The sequence below is a fragment of the Aphelocoma coerulescens genome, chromosome 18 (assembly GCF_041296385.1).
Source record: "Aphelocoma coerulescens isolate FSJ_1873_10779 chromosome 18, UR_Acoe_1.0, whole genome shotgun sequence".
In the NCBI taxonomy this organism is placed as follows: domain Eukaryota; kingdom Metazoa; phylum Chordata; class Aves; order Passeriformes; family Corvidae; genus Aphelocoma; species Aphelocoma coerulescens.
Window position 1 is genome coordinate 6,876,918 of NC_091031.1, and position 16,408 is coordinate 6,893,325.

General features: G+C 55.9%; 1 protein-coding gene across 2 annotated transcripts; it reads right to left on the bottom strand.

The window, feature by feature from the left end:
- Positions 1-126: 126 nt before the first annotated feature.
- On the bottom strand, positions 127-12,755 carry XYLT2 (xylosyltransferase 2). Of its 2 annotated transcripts, none has more exons than XM_069032273.1 (11): positions 9,970-10,477; positions 7,250-7,721; positions 6,616-6,791; positions 6,120-6,322; positions 5,640-5,720; positions 5,271-5,487; positions 4,704-4,880; positions 3,613-3,875; positions 3,318-3,513; positions 2,572-2,905; positions 127-2,206 (listed from the first exon to the last, which is right to left on the bottom strand). In XM_069032273.1, the coding sequence occupies exons 1-11, from the start codon at positions 10,297-10,299 to the stop codon at positions 1,884-1,886; spliced, it is 2,772 nt and encodes a 923-aa protein (XP_068888374.1). In that variant the 5' UTR covers positions 10,300-10,477; the 3' UTR covers positions 127-1,883. The 2 variants fall into 2 exon arrangements, with proteins under 2 accessions (XP_068888374.1, XP_068888375.1); XM_069032274.1 differs by lacking the exon at positions 9,970-10,477 and adding an exon at positions 12,598-12,755 and having other exon boundaries at positions 128-2,206.
- Positions 12,756-16,408: the final 3,653 nt, after the last annotated feature.

Here is a 16,408-nt window from a genome sequence, read left to right on the forward strand (position 1 = left end):
CCAGGACGGATTTACACCCTCGCCGGGTACAGCCAAGCTTCCCCCACTCTTCACCCCTTCCAGAACACCACAAAAAACCGACACACCACACTATAGATATAGATGTATTTGTGATGTTGCATATTTAAGACAACTTTACATAATGCTTCTGACACAGAGTTTTGGCGTCCTCCCCTGTGTGGCCCCCTCCCCCCACATTCCTCCACAGCCCCGGAGCACCCCAGGCAGGAGTGGGTGCAGGACGGCAGGGCTGAGGGCCAGCAGGTACCTGCCCTTGCACACCGAGGTCTCAGCCCCCTCCCTTTTACAGTACACATCTTCCAACACCCGCATCCTTAAATTTGGAGACTGGGAGTGTCAGACCTGCCAGGTGGAGAGAGCTGGGACATGGGAGAAGAGTTATGATGGCACAGATCCATGGAGACAGCAAAACCCCACCAGCTCCTGAGACCCTGCCTTGAGCAGAGGGTTGGGTCAGATGGGCTCCAGATTGTCCCCAGCTGTGAAGTGTCGTCCCAGGGTGAAACCAAACCCAGACTTCTCCAGGCTGCATCAGTTTTGGAGAGAATGTTAGAGGCAGACCCCAAGGACATCCTGGGGGGACTGCAGGGAAGGGGGATGCTCCACTGCAACCCTTCCCAAGAGGAGGTGGCGCCTCTTCCCTCTGGAGCAGTGGGAAGCAGGAACAGCAGAGACCGGATGGAGCCGGCTGGACCTTCTCTCGCCTCTTTGATTTTTGGCCAGGGAAGCGCAGCAGGTCCCGAGAGCTTCTGCCAACGTGGGAGAAAAGGTCGGGCCAAGGAGCTGTGGCACGGGGCAGCCCTCCAGGCACAGCTCATCCACAGCAGGAAGTCGGCCCCGTGGATGATATTTTGGCAGGGGATCAGGGAGTCCTTTTGCTTAACTGGAGACAGAAGTGGCGGGGTCTACAGCGTGGCTTGTTGGACTTGAACCACACACTGAGCACTCCCCGCTCGCTGTCACAACACACCAGGGCTCCAGACATTTGGCATAGTCGGGCAGCTACACCCACAACCTGGGGGCAATGCTGCCCCAAGGCCAGCAGGCTACAGGTCCCCAGCAGCCCCCAACAGGAAATGGGCAAACGGCAAAACAATAATTAATAATGATAATAAAAATAAAAAAAACATGTAAACGACCCAGCACCCTGTCCTGTAGCATCAGGACACCCAAGAGAACAAGGTATGTTACAGTCTGAGGGGAGATGGAGACACAAGGACTTCCCGGCCAATGCGGGGTCTCGTCTCTATTGCACTTTGCATCATATATATTTCTATATATATATTTATAAAAATACAAACTAAAGGGCTGGGGTGGAAGGGATGAGATGCAAGCCCTGGGCCAGCAGCAGCTCTGTGCACACAGCAGGTTTTGACCCATTCTGCTTCTGCCTATCCCCAGTCCCTCATCAGCCCACCAGGGCAGCAGCCAGCAACAAGGGTCCATCCTGCCAAGTTCTAGCCCAGGGCTGGGCAGGATGCTGAGCTGGTCCAGAGCCTGCCCACCCACCAGACGTCCCTCCCTCCCACATCACCCTTTCCTGAGCCTCCAAGGCCTGGAGTAACAAACACACAGCTCTTGCCTGGTGCCGGCCGTGCCCTCACAGGGATAGACACTCCAGCACGCTCTTCCCTGGCCAGCAAGGGCTCATTCCTGCAGAGATGGGCAAGACCCACCTCATGCCTCTCCCTCTGCCAAAAATACTCCATAGGAGAAAGTTTTCCCCTGCCTGGAGGTTCCCATTTTCTCTTCTTCGAGTGACTACGGTGCAAATGGCACAGGATGATGTGGTCCAGAGACACCCCCCACACCAGAAATGGAGGATGCTCCTTGCTCCCAAGGCCGCCCTCCGGCTGCTCCTGCTACCTCAGCCGCCCGTCGGGTTTGACGGGCCCCAGTTCCGATTTGGGGTCTGGGGAGAGGGAGCTCCACGAGGTTTTCCTGCAGGTCTCCAGGGAAGCACAGGCAGAGGGGCTGCTGACACAGACATTCGCTGCGGACCAGAAGGTGCCAATGGCAGCATCTGCCCAGTCCTCCAGCTCCTTGCCCGTCAGCCACGCCTTCCGCACCGCATCCTCCTCTGCCGCCTCGGAGCGTGGCAAGCTGAGGATCCCCCCCAGCCCCTGGAAGTTCTGGTCCATGTACTCATTGCGGGGGGGGCCACCATGCAGCCAGTTGCTGTCATCTGGGCAGGACAGGGAGAGAAAAGAGGGGATGAGCAGCGCAGCAACATTCTGGCACCCTGCAGGTCCTATCCCCCCAACTCCAGCTGGGGAACAGCACCTCATCCCTTTGCAACACCAGCTTCCCTCCAGCACAAGGAAAAAGGACGCTGCTGCAGAAAGGATCTGACTGACCTGCCAATGGGCTCTCCACAGCTGCCCAGGGGACAGCCCAGTGTAAGGATTCACATGGGCAAGGGGACACCAGTGGAAAAATGGCTCCAGTCTGGTCATCAGCTGCAGCCCAGGGGCCAGCACAGGGGGAAGCACTTTGGACTGCCCACAGGGACACCCTCCCATCCAGCCCCAAACTCCAGAGCATCCTCACCTTTCCTGAGAGGCTGCTTGCGGTTGAAGGTCTGGGGCACCACCAGGAACTGGTTCTCCCCCAGAGGCTCCCAGAACTGGAGGAGGCGGATGGTCCAGATGCCAGGGCGCAGGGGGTGGTTGAGAGGGGGCTTGTACTGGGTGAACTCTGCCTCAGCATCCACCGTGATGTCGTAGGAGGCGGCAATGACGTAGGTGGGGTCGATCCACACCACTGTGGCCGTCAGGTTGGGGCCCCGTGACCACTTCTGCATGGCCACCGGCTCATCAAAAGGCCCCATCAAGCCTCCAAAATTGCGGAAGAGTCTTTCCTTGGGGTCCCACTCCGTGCCCACCTGAAGGGACAGGAGGCACAAGCAGTGGGACACTGGGGAAGGAGACAATATCAACTGAGGTTTTGTGTTTCACCTCCCCAGAACAAGAGAACACATAAACCTTGGAGTCCAAAGCAATGGACACTCCACCCTCCATAGATCACACGCCAGCACTAATTCAGCTGTGCAGGGCCTCCTGCAGCTGCAGGTGCTGGGCACCACATCTGAAAGATCCCCTGAAGGCCTGTTCTCCAATGATCAGCTCCTCACAAATAAACAAAACTCCCAGACAAAGGTCTGTTCTCAGACACAGCAGCACTGTGGTGTCCTGGGTCCAGCACTGTGTCCCTCTGTCCCCATGGCATGCAGGTGGGGGAGAGGAGGAACGGCAGCATGGTGCAGGAAAAGCCAGGGAGGAAAGCGCCCCATTTACCTCAAGGTTTTGCAAGCGGTTTGCCTGCCCTCCATGACCTGACAGCTTCAGAGCTCCCTGGGGCATCATCCACACCTCCAAGGATTCTGCCTGCCCAGTTGCCAAATTCTGCACTTCCTGCATCACCAGGTAACCCTGGAAACGGTCGTCATAGAAATATAAGTGCACACTGGAGGGGAAGCCTTGAGGCTCAAATCTGGAGAGACAGACAGAGAGGTTGCACATCTGAGCATCAGCACCCTCCCAGCACAAGATAAAGGCCACCATTTGGTTGAGACCACGGCAAATACCCTACCTGCACAGCTTGTCAGCCTTGGCTCCTGGCATGGATGCAGCTTTGTGGAGCCCCAGCCTGGAGAAGGCTGTGTAGAAGGTGAGGGTGACATCACTGAGACCACTGAGCCCATCGACACGGTCGTAGACGTTCTCCCAGTAGGCCTTGAGGGCCGGGGTGTTTGCGGGGTAGCTGCCGTAGAGGTGCGTGTCCAGGATCTCCAGCACCTCCTGATTCACCGTCGACTCAAACTTGCGGGCGAAGAAGGTGGGTCTGGAGAGTTGCTGGAAAAGCACAGGCGTTTCTAACAACGTTGGCTGCACCCACTCTGCCCTCCCACTCCTGCCCACTTTTGAGGGCACAGACTAAGGAGCAGCACAGCACAGCCAGCCTGAATGTGGGATCCTTTATGACAGGATCAGTGGGAGCACACCAACAGTTACTGGAATGCAGATGGGTCCCCATCTCTCCCACCGCCTCCCCCTTTCTGTGCCCAGAAGCAGCCATGTGTCATCCAGCTCCTTTGCTGCAATCTCTGTTCTGATGGGCTCCCACCCACCAGAGCCACTGCTGAGCCCTGCATTAGCCCTGGCCATGTGGTACAGCCTGCAGGAACAGGGCCTTGGGCTCTGCAATCCTGGGACTGCTGGAAAATCCTGCCACAACTGTACTTTTCAGGGCTGGCTCTATCTGCCCCAAACCTCCTGTGTTCAGTCCACACCTCCATGCACTGAGAGCATGGGAGACATTTTGTCACAAGGCATTTTGACCTGCCAAAGAAACAGCACTCTGAAGGGGTTTTACTAAAAAGGAGTGATAGGCCCCAAGTGATAGGTTTGCAGGGAAAGAGCAGGAAAACAGGAGAGAACATCTGGGAATAGGAGCAATGCTGCAAGCAGAAGCCTGGCTGCAGGGCAGGATAGTCCAGATAATCCCACTGCCTGTTTACAGGCACGTCTACACTGAGCCCCACTGGGAGACCCTGCTCCAGTCTCTTGTGGGGACATATACAGCAGCTGGCACTGCTGCCCAGGGTACCCACAGGGCAGCTCGGAGAGGAAAGGACAGGGAGGAGGGGAGAGAGCAGGAAGGGAAAGGAGGATCTTTTTCACCTGTAGCCGAAGGAAGTCCTGGGGTTTGAAGTCATTTGGGGAGCACCCGCACCAGTCGACTATGTGTTTGTATTGGCACTTACAGCCCAGCTTCCGGTTCCAGTTGGTCACTCGGAGGTTGTTATCGACCAGCGTCTCGCAGGCGTGGCTGTTCTCCAGGACCGTGTGGAAGAAGGACTGCACAAGGCAGAAAAGGGACAGGACACCCAGTGGGATGGAAGACAGGTGGTTAATGGAGCTCTCCACACATAGAAGAGAAGGACAGATCTCAACTGCTCCAGAACGGAAACTTAACTCTGTTCCCAGCACAGGGCAACACTTAAGGGACCAGGCTTGCTCCAGTCCTTATCTGGCCCAGAGGGTGACTGGACCTAAAGCTGGGCTGTCTGACCTGTCTGCTCCTCTCTCCCCTCTTTCATACCTAAGTTTGGAAAAGGGGAGACACAAAACTGCCTGAGCAGAACCAGCAACACCCTTTGCAGCTACCCAGAGCAGGGATGAAGTGGGACAGGGATGTTAAGCACAGTGGGAAGAAAATCTGTCCCGTGGCCCACAGCCAGCACCCACCTCGGCTGGCAGGAGCGTGTAGGTGTAGAACTGGCGCAGCTGGGACACCAGCTGGTCCTCAGCATAGACCACATATTCCACAAAGCTGCGTGTCAGCGAGAACCAGTCGGAGCCCCCATCCACCACGATGCCCTCGGGGATGTGGCGTTCGCCCAGCCGCCACATGTGGGAGTCACACTCGTGGAACAAGCGGTCCAGGCCCTGCTTCTTGATAAACCTGGACATGGGGATATGAGGAGTTAGGAGTGTCAACCACTTTGCTAAGTGCAGATGCAGAACCTCCCCTCCCTGCCACAGCTGTTTCAGTTCTTTTCTGAAATCCCTTGTTTTCTGTTCCTCCAGTTCAGCTCTGCCTCTAGCTGAGATTACCTGGCGTTGTCTCGGCCATGTGACTTCAGGAAGTTCTTATCTCGGTATTTGGACAGGAACATCACCAGTTCATCATTAGTCCTGAGGTGCAAATTAGGAATCATTAATGCCCCTGGGGTGAAGCAGCCCGGTAAACATTAATTCTGCCAGAGCCATTAGACACAAGGAGCCCAAAGCTGCTGACTCAAACCCTTGTCCCATCACTGGGCAGACACAGACACAGCCCCTGTGCTGTCTGGCGCCTCACATGCATGTTCTGCAATACCCAGACCGCAGGAAAAAACAGCCTCCAAGGTACTGGCTGGGCTGCTCTGCACACATGGGTCCAGCCTGGCCCTGGAGCATCATCACCAACACTTGTGCAATCTCTAACACCATCTCCCTCAGCTCCCCACTCCTCCCTGCCCCTCCCAAGGCTGCTGCAGCCTCACGAAGCCCCAACACTTCCAGCACCCTCCCCTGCCCCAGCAAGGCCCTCACCTCGTGGGGTAGTCAGTGGCACTCAGGTTGATGAAGAAGTCCCAGGGCCACTCGGACAGTTCCAGCAGGTCCTTCATGCTGCGCAGGTACATCTTCAGCAGGCTGGCACCGCCCCAGATGGTCACCATGCGCCAGGGGGTCACACGGATGTTGGGGTAGTGCCGGGACAGCTCCACGGCCTCGCGATGGAGGTAGTTGGAGCGCTGCCAGGAAACATGGCTCGTTCTCAGCAAGGAGCTCCTCCTCCCAGGGCCCTGCTTTCCTTGCCCGGAGTCAGCCCTTGCAGCAGCCTCCACAGTGAGGGAGGCAGCAAACAGGGCAGGGGGGGATAGATCCTGCTTCCACAGGGTTGCAGAAATAGCGGCGGGAGGGTCACAGCTCCACAGCAGCGAGGACTAACCCTATCTGGCCACTTTCCTCACTCACCACCCGCACCCCAGCTCTGCTCCCTCTCCGGAGCACTGTTAGCACCCACTCCCTCACCCCTGCCACACACCTTGTCGACGTGGATGTAGAAGAAGTGCTGCTGATGGTACACAGCCTTGATGAGCCGCTTCAGCTGGCGGATGGCCCTGCCATGCACCACCAGCATGTAGGCGATGCGCACAGGCTTGCTGGGGGGCCCCTGCTGCAGCCGGCTTTCGTCCCACTGGATCACAGGGCTGACCTTGCCTGCATGGGGAGGGAGAGGGGTGTCAGCCACCCCCAGCCTTGTATCTACTACCTGGAGCTCCTGAGCAAGGCAGGGGACAGCAGGGAAGCACTCAGCCTCGGGCAAACCCCAAACTGGCTGCAATGCCGGGCATGGTGGCACATGCAGCCCCTTGTGTTACACTGATGGGTGGTTTTGGGAAAGGGGGTGTCCTCCTCTGGTGCCTCAAAACAGAAAATGCAGCTGGGCCTGACTCTGACCCCTGCAGAATTGCAGGCTGGGATGAACAGCCCAGCTCAAGAAGGCTGGCACAGCTTTGATTGGATTACAGAGGCAGTGGTAATCTGGGAATCAGTGACAGATTGAGGCCGCTGTTTGCCAGGTGGGACAGTTTGGTGACATAAGGAAGGTGGCCTACGAGCCTGCCTGGGACATTCCCGATGCCCAGGGTGACCAAGAGCACCCCAGCAGGACTCACCGGAGAGCTGGCAGTGGCGAGGCACAGACTGGGGCATGAGGCTACCAGCCCGGTGCAGACACACCACGTTGGCGATCTCCTGTTGGCACTGCTTGCTGCTGGCCCGGGCCAGCGCCGACAGGGCGTCTTTGCCCGTGATTTCACACTTGGGGGTGAAGCTGTTCTCGGTGGGCTGGGGAGCCCCCTCCACGCTGCCCGTGTCACCCTGCTGGAAGATGGCCAGCTGGGCCTCCCCGCGCAGCTCCGTCAGGTTCCTGCGGCTGGAGGAGTCCGGCGCGGCCGGCAGCCTCCATCCCGGTTTGTGCCTGGCCGTGACGGCTCTCACCACCTTGGACACCATGGCCCCGGGGCTGTCCGGCCGGCCCCGCCATCGGCCGTGCTTCCGGCTGGCGCTGCTCCGGCGCCCGGCAGAGCTGTCCGAGTCCTTGGAGCCGTCGCTGCTCTCGGGAAACCCCGCTTTTTTCTGCCGCTCCTGTTGCATGTCCACGTGGATGCAGAAGAGAGGACAGACAGCGTTAACTCGGGCCTGCTTCCCCCAGCTCTGTCAGCACACTCCTCAGAGCATCCCTGTTCCCATCCCCACAGAGCTCAGTGCTGCAGCATGGCAGGTGCTCCAGGAGCAACCACTGTGCAGCAAAGGACATTACACAGCCCTTTCACCATCTAAAACCCCAGGCTAAGACCCGACAGCAGCCCCCTGCCTATGCCCCCATCATGGGGACACCCAGACGGTCTCACTCTCTGTGGTTGGGCTCGCTGGAGACTAATTGGACACAGTGGGTTGTGTCTGCACCAACCACCCTCCGAGGTCCTGCCCACCTAGGGACACCCCTCACACAGGAGATGAGCACTGGGCTGTACTGGCTGGTGATGGTTTTTTCACCAGGAGGCAATTGGACCAGCTCTTCCCTGCCATGATCACGCTGTGAGCCCAAGCCCAGCACAGCCAGAATCCCAGGTAGCCACAGCTGTGTTCTCTGGGCTGCATAGGAATTGACCAAGGCCCTGCCCATGCTCCCTTCCCTGGACCCTGGCTCCCTGCGCTGGGCTGGGGCAGGCACTGCCATCCCCACCTTCCCTAGAAATCCAGTCACAAACCCAGGTGGATGTGCAAAGGGAGCAATTAATTACGCTTCATTACTTCTGCCAGGCTGGCTGACCAGCAGAGACAGTCAAGCCTTGGGGAGAGCAGGGAGCTGGGAAGTTTGGATGCCGCACTTGTGGGAAAGAACTTTCCCAGTGGTACCCGTGATGCTGGGGCCATGTGCCCCGCAGGCACTCCCGGATGACAGCGGGCAGCTGCCTGCTCCAGCCCGGCCTCCCAGGGCTCTCTCACAGCACCCCCGAGCCCTGACTGCCCAGCAGCTGTGCCAGGCACCATGGGGAACTGTAAGGAACATCCAGGGGTATTCCTGAGCAGCGGCATCTCACAAGGATGGACAGATGCCTCACAAGGACAGCAGGACTGAACTAGCCCCTGGCACAAGACTCCCCTGAGGGTGTAGCTGCTGGGAAGGTCACAGCCAGGAGAAAGCACACAGTGAAAAGGCTGGAAAGCATTTGGTGATCTGTCCATTCCAGAGTCCCAAAACTACCCATGTTGTGCTGGCACAGCCTGCAAACCATGGCCAAACCACTGCTTAAATCCAGAGGGGCTGGTTCAGCGGGGATCAGCCAAGTCTGCTTCCACCCAGACAGGCGTCACGGGCAGCCCGAGACAGGCAGTGAACCCTTCATTAGTCACCACACAGGACCATCTGTTCCAGAGCTATAAACCTGTTTTCCCCACAGAGCACCACAGGCGAGGGCAGCCGGGAGGCCACAAGTGAGAAGAGAGTCTCTTCCATGGGCTCAGCCCTGTTCCTACAGGAAGAGACTCACTGATCCACTCACATCCTGCACTCCCCAACACACCTGACTCTTGGGACACCCCCCATTCGATGCCCACCCGTGAGTCCTGCTCACCCCGCTGGAAGGAGCCCTGTTCCCAGCTCAGGAGCATGCCTAGCTGCCTTTGCCAGCAGGGAAGTTGTTAGAAGCATCGCCAGCCCTTCCGGAGCTGCCAGCCAAGGAACTCGAGGGTTTCTAATTACTGCACCACAGCAGAGTGACCCCTCCACCCCAGCCTGGCAGGGAACGGCTCTGGCCACATGGTTCTGCTGTATTTAAGACCTGTGCAGGACAGTCAGTGAGGCTCCCCATCCCCTTCTTCTGACACACACAGATGACTCCACGCACCAGCCAGAGCTTGCTTAGAGTCACAGAATCATTTAGGTTAGAAAGACTCGCTAAGATCACCCAACTGTTAAACCTCTGTCAAGGCCACCTCTAAACCATGTCCCCAGGTGCCACATCTATACATTGTTTAGATACCTCCAGAGACTGTGACTCCATCACTTCCTCACCCAGCCTGTTCAAGGGCTTGACAGCCCTTTTGGTGAAGAAATTGTTGCTAATATCCAACCTAAACCTCCCCTGGTACAACTTGAGGCCATTTCTTGTCCTGGTGCTTGGAGAGACTTGTCCTGTTCTGCCTCCCCCAAAGCGACACTGCCACCCCAGAGTGACACAGAGCTGTGGCTCAGGTATCCCCCTGCACCCCATCCCCAGCACAGGTCCCACTGTGCCACTGGGAGGAGCAGAGCTAACAGCACCTGGTGTTCTGCAGGATTCCCTCTCTGGCTGTCTCACTCTGGTGTCTGCCACATCCCAGCACTCACCAGGCAAAGCCAGCACCAAAATGTTCCAAAGTCATCAGAGAAATCCCGAGTAAAAATAGCTGGAGTAAGTCCCCTAAAAACAAGCTCTTTGGCAGGAAAAGTAACTATCAAGGAATCTCTTCTCTGGAAGAAAAGAAACTTCACAGGAAGCTTCTCTGGTGGCCACAGCACACAGAGGACACCAACACATAGGCCCCAGAGAGGTGCCACCTCCTGCCTGGAAAGACAAAGACAGGAGACCAAGTGGCTAAAACACTGCAGTGACAGATCCTCTTCTCCACCCACAAGGAAACTTTGTGGTTTGGGTTTTCCTGGTGCCAGCTCCACCATGGACTAAGAGTTTCAGGAAGCTCATGTGCTCACTCAGGAGCTGTCGGTGTCACAGTGACAGAGGCAGGATCGCTCTGGTCCCTCAGGCTCTGCTTGTGTGGGGAGACACTCATGCAGTCTGCAGCAGGAACGGGAATTTCCTCTCTCATCCATCAGTCTGGACAGGGATTGTGTTGTTTGATCCCGATGGAACAAGATTAATTTGGTTTCCAGGAGGTAGGAGACTCAGTGCTGACTTGGGTGGATGGAGACAGATCCAGATACTCCTGGGCCACACCCCATAAAGCATCTGCTTGGTGAATACAGGGAGCCTGCAGGACCCCAAAATAAAGCGTGGGAAGAGAACTGATGGATCCAAGAGGCACAGCCAGCTCCACAGCACTTCCAGGACTCGAGTGTCTCTTTCCTTCTCCACAGCCAGTCACAGCCCATTCATGGTGGGGACGAGCTCTGTGCATTAATGGGATGGAGCCATTTACTTTGGCAATTAAGGAATCCCAAACTTCCCGGCCTGCAAGGTCAGACTCTCCCGGGACTGTTCTTCTGGCTTTACCAGAAATGCCCTTAGGGGAATGATGTCTCCTCTAGGTCTGGCCAAAATCAGAAGCTGCAGGAGGGCACAGAAACCAAGAGCTTCACAATTTATAGGAAATAAAGGTTAACTGGACTTTTCCCAGCTTGCTAATGGGTTTAGGCTGTCTGTGCAGTTAAGGATGATTCTTGTCTTCTCTAAAGAGGCTTGTCAATTCCCAGGACTGCTGGTGGTGAACCAACCCCTCTCCAGGAAAGGGGAGCCACGGCCAAACCTGTTCAGCTGCCCAGCTCATTTTTGGGATGAGACATGGGGAAACCAGGCAAGGACCGAGGCAGAATGAGCCAACCAGGAGGCCATGAAGGGCAGGAGCAAAAAACAGCAGACAAGCAGTGCAGGATGGTGCAGAGGGAAGGAGAAGCCGGGACAGGTGAAGTAATTTGATCAAGGTCACAGAACAGGGGAAGGAGCTGTTGGGCACTCCTTGGTGCCAGATCAGTCTGCTCTCATGCTTCCAGTGTATCCAGATCCTCTCCTTGCCACATTCCTTCCCTGGTTCTGTGTTGGTGATGGGTGTATGGCAGCACATGAGGGTGCTCATGGCCATTCCCTGTGGCCCAGGAGGCCTGAGGCTGGGAATTCACCTGCTGAGTGAGTGGTGTCGCTTTAGAGACCCTCCCCACTGCAAGACACTGCCCTGTTCCCCTTCCCACCTCTGCTCTCAAGGAAAGCTTTCTACACCTGCTGACCATGGGATCACCCTCCACACCAGGGAGGCACCAGGAGCCTTCAGCCACTGGTCCACCCAGACACAGCAGACCTGGACACAGTCGGGGCAGTTCCCAACAAACAAACAAATCCAAATTAACAACCCAGGGGTGTGAGCTTTGTTTGAAGGTGGCAGCAACGTGCTTCAGCAGCCTGGGTCCTCTTTGATACCAGCTCTGTGTCTGACCTTGGGCAAACTCCTTCACCAGACCATGCCTCAGTTTCCCCACGCTCACAAGAAAGAAGAGATGCATTTGGCCTTAGCAGGGTGTTCTGCTACAAAGACATCAGCGACTCCAAAAGGTCCTTGTACTCTTCCACTTCACAGGGATACCCCTCACCAGAACAGCTGCACAGGAGCTGACACAGACCTCCCAGCTCTCTGAATTCCAAGTTTTCTGCTTTGAGCGTCCCTGACCCCAGTTTCCCACAACATCTCCCAAACCACAGAGAAGTGCAAGACCCCCATCAAACCCCCGGTACTCCCCACTCCATGCCAGACCCCAAAGAAACCCCCCAGGGCCACAAGCTCCCCTTCTCAGGTGCTGTGACCCTGAACTGCTGCAGCCAGAGGCTCCCCTGGCGACATCCCACTGCCCATCCCGCTGCCAACATCTCCAGCAGCCTGAGGCTGCAGGACCCCCCACCCCAGGAACCCCATCCTGGGTCTGGGCCTTGCCAACCCCACAGAGCCCACCCGCTTTGTCCCCTCCCCAGCTCCTGAGCAGGAGGACACTCCCGTCCCCCAGGGCACGGCTCCTCTCAAGGGCTCCCCCTCAAAAGCCCCTCCCAGCACCCACCGCCCTCCCATGACCCCCCAGGCCCTCAGCCCACCTCGAGCCCCTCAGACCTCCCCTGTCTCCCGCGTCGTCCTCAGCCCCCTCACGGCGTCCCCAGCCCCTTTATCGCCGTCCTTCAGCAACGCCCCGCGCCCCCCTCCCCTCACCGTCCCCCCGGCAGGCCCCGGGCCGCTCCCCCCCCTCCCTCCCGCGGCGCACCTCGGCCGGGCCCTCCTCGTCGAGGCCGGCGGAGCTCCAAAGGACGAGCCCCTGGAGCAGGAGGATGGCGAGGGCCGTGGCGGCCGCCAGCCGGTAGCGCCGCACCAGCTTCCGCGCCCGCCCGCCGGCCACCATCGCCCCGCCGGCCACCATGGCCCGCCGCGCCGCCGCCGCCACCGCGCATGCGCGGGCACCGAGGGGCGGGGCTGGTGGGGCGGGGGCGGGGCCAGGGCCGGGGGCGGGGCCTGGGACCGGGAATGAACGGGAGTGAGAATGGATGGGTGTGAGCGTGTAAATGTGTGAATGGATGGGTGTGAGTGAGTGGGAATGGATGGGTGTGAGTGTGTAAATGTGTGAATGGATGGGTGTGAGTGAGTAAATGTGTGAATGGATGGGTGTGAGTGTGTAAATGTGTGAATGGATGGGTGTGAGTGAGTGGGAATGGATGGGTGTGAGTGAGTGAGAATGGATGTGTGTGAGTGTGTAAATGTGTGAATGGATGGGTGTGAGTGTGTAAATGTGTGAATGGATGGGTGTGAGTGAGTGGGAATGGATGGGTGTGAGTGAGTGAGAATGGATGTGTGTGAGTGTGTAAATGTGTGAATGGATGGGTGTGAGTGTGTAAATGTGTGAATGGATGGGTGTGAGTGAGTGGGAATGGATGTGAGTGTGTAAATGTGTGAATGGATGGGTGTGAGTGAGTGAGAATGGATGTGTGTGAGCATGTAAATGTGTGAATGGATGGGTGTGAGTGTGTAAATGTGTGAATGGGTGTGAGTGAGTGAGAATGGATGTGTGTGAGCGTGTAAATGTGTGAATGGATGGGTGTGAGTGAGTGTGTAAATGTGTGAATGGATGGGTGTGAGTGAGTGAGAATGGATGGGTGTGAGTGTGTAAATGTGTGAATGGATGGGTGTGAGTGAGTAAATGTGTGAATGGATGGGTGTGAGTGAGTGGGAATGGATGGGTGTGAGTGAGTGGGAATGGATGGGTGTGAGCGTGTAAATGTGTGAATGGATGGGTGTGAGTGAGTGGGAATGGATGGGTGTGAGTGAGTGGGAATGGATGGGTGTGAGCGTGTAAATGTGTGAATGGATGGGTGTGAGTGGGAATGGATGTGTGTGAGTGTGTAAATGTGTGAATGGATGGGTGTGAGTGTGTAAATGTGTGAATGGATGGGTGTGAGTGAGTGGGAATGGATGTGTGTGAGCGTGTAAATGTGTGAATGGATGGGTGTGAGTGAGTGGGAATGGATGTGAGTGTGTAAATGTGTGAATGGATGGGTGTGAGTGAGTGGGAATGGATGTGTGTGAGTGTGTAAATGTGTGAATGGATGTGTGTGAGTGTGTAAATGTGTGAATGGATGGGTGTGAGTGAGTGGGAATGGATGTGTGTGAGTGTGTAAATGTGTGAATGGATGGGTGTGAGTGAGTAAATGTGTGAATGGATGGGTGTGAGCGTGTAAATGTGTGAATGGATGGGTGTGAGTGAGTGAGAATGGATGTGTGTGAGCGTGTAAATGTGTGAATGGGTGTGAGTGAGTGAGAATGAGTGAGAATGGATGTGTGTGAGTGTGTAAATGTGTGAATGGGTGTGAGTGAGAGTGAATGAGTGAGAATGGATGTGTGTGAGCGTGTAGATGTGTGAATGGATGGGTGTGAGTGTGTAAATGTGTGAATGGGTGTGAGTGAGAGTGAATGAGTGAGAATGGATGTGTGTGAGCGTGTAGATGTGTGAATGGATGGGTGTGAGTGTGTAAATGTGTGAATGGGTGTGAGTGAGGGAGAATGGATGGGTGTGAGCGTGTAGATGTGTGAATGGATGGGTGTGAGTGTGTAAATGTGTGAATGGATGGGTGTGAGTGAGTGGGAATGGATGTGTGTGAGCGTGTAAATGTGTGAATGGGTGTGAGTGAATGAGAATGGATGTGTGTGAGCGTGTAAATGTGTGAATGGATGGATGTGAGTGAATGGGTGTGAGTGAGTGAGAATGGATGTGTGTGAGTGTGTAAATGAGTGAATGGATGTGAGTGAGTGAGTGAGTGAGTGAGTGAGTGAGTGAGTGAGTGAGTGAAAATGGATGTGTTTGAGCATGTAAATGTGTGAATGGATGGGTGAGTGAATGGGTGTGAGTGAGAATGGATGTGTGTGAGCGTGTAAATGTGTGAATGGATGGGTGTGTGTGAATGGGTGTGAGTGAATGAGTGAGAACAGATGAGTGTGAGCGTGTAAATGTGTGAATGGATTGATGTGAGTGAGAGTGAATGAACGGGAGTGAATGAGTGAGAATGGATGAGTGTGAGCGTGTAAACGTGAGAGTGAATGGATGTGAGAGTGAGTGTGAGTGGGTGAGTGTGTGCATGAATGTGAGTGTGAGCATGTAAGTGAATGTGCACATGAATGAATGTGAGTGAATGAGTGTGTGAGAATGTGAGTGAGCAAGTGAATATGTGAATGTGTGTGTGTGCACCTTGCAATGTGAGAGTGACTGCGAATGAATGTGTGGGGGACTGTGAGTGATGTGAGTGTGCCCTGGGATGTGTGTGTGTGTGTGTGTGTGTGTGTGTGCACTGGGGTGTGGCCACCCATGCACTGCAGTTTGTGCCTGTGCCAGTGGTGTCAACCCCTCTGCCACAGACAGGGACAACTTCCACTATACCAGGTTCCTCCCAGCCTCGTCCAACCTGGCCTTGGACGCTTCCAGAAATCCAGGGGCAGCCACACCTTCTCTGGGCACCCTGTGCCAGGGCCTCCCCACCCTCACAGGGAGCAATTCCTTCCCAATATCCCATCTAACCCTGCCCTCTGGCACTGTGAAGCCATTCCCCTTGTCCAGGCAGTCTGAGCCCTTGTTCTAAGTCCCTCTCTAGCTCTCTTGGATACCCTTTAGGCACTGGAAGGGGCTCTGAGGTCTCCACAGAGCCTTCTCTTCTCTTCTCCAGGCTGAACATACCCAGCTCTCTCAGCCTTTCCCCTGTAAAGGCTACAGGGGGTGAAGTACTTCAGCAGAGGAAATAGGAAGCAGTGGCTGGGTGGTGATAGCAGCTTCTGGGAGTTCCATGATCCCCTGTGAACTTTGTGGGCAGATTCTGCTGACAAAGCCAAGGGAACACTGCAGCCTCCATGCCCCTGAGGGTTTTAAGAGGAAGAGGTTTTGGTGAGGGGGCTTCCCAGGCTGCAGAAGGGCTCTGAGCAGCCTGCTGAGCTCCGGGAGGGCTTCCCCTTCGCAATGAGCAATCTGGTCCATGCCTCAAGGGCTAAAGGCTGCAAGATTGCCTCAGCATCTCCACATCAGCAGGAAAAGGCTCCCTACCTAGAATCCTTTAGGTTGCAAAAGACCTCAAAGAACATCAAGACCATCCATCAACCCAGCACTGCCAAGGCCCCAACTAAACCATGTCTCCAAATGCCACATCTACATATCTTTTAGACCCCTCCAGGGATTGTGACTCTACCACTTCCCTCAGCAGCCCGTATCAGGGCTTCACAGCCCTTTTGGTGAAGAAATTTTCACTAATATCCAATCTAAACCTCCACTGGCACAACCTGTGGAGTTGTTTCCCCTTGTGGCCCCGTTTCCCCTTGTCCTGTTGCTTGTTATCTGGGTAAAGAGACCAACCCTCACCTGAATACAACCTCCTGTCATGTATTTGTAGAGAGTGAGAAGTTCCCACCTCAACTTCCTCCTGGTTGTGGTGTAAATCAGCATGCCTGAAAAACCAGCTTGGCTGCAGAGAGCTACAGTGCCCAAATTCCCACTGGCAAGGGAAAATTCACCTCTTTGTGCAAAACCACTTGCACACAGCCATGTA

What these genes read in the sequence shown, in the direction of transcription:
- XYLT2 (XM_069032273.1), bottom strand. Translation starts at nt 10,299, where the DNA reads ATGGTGGAGCTGGCACCAGGAAAACCCAAACCACAAAGTTTCCTTGTG. An exon ending in TTTGGTGCTGGCTTTGCCTG is followed by an intron (nt 7,722 to 9,969) that starts GTGAGTGCTGGG and finishes GACATGCAACAG; the next exon opens with GAGCGGCAGAAAAAAGCGGG. An exon ending in CATGGCCGAGACAACGCCAG is followed by an intron (nt 5,488 to 5,639) that starts GTAATCTCAGCT and finishes CCCCATGTCCAG; the next exon opens with GTTTATCAAGAAGCAGGGCC.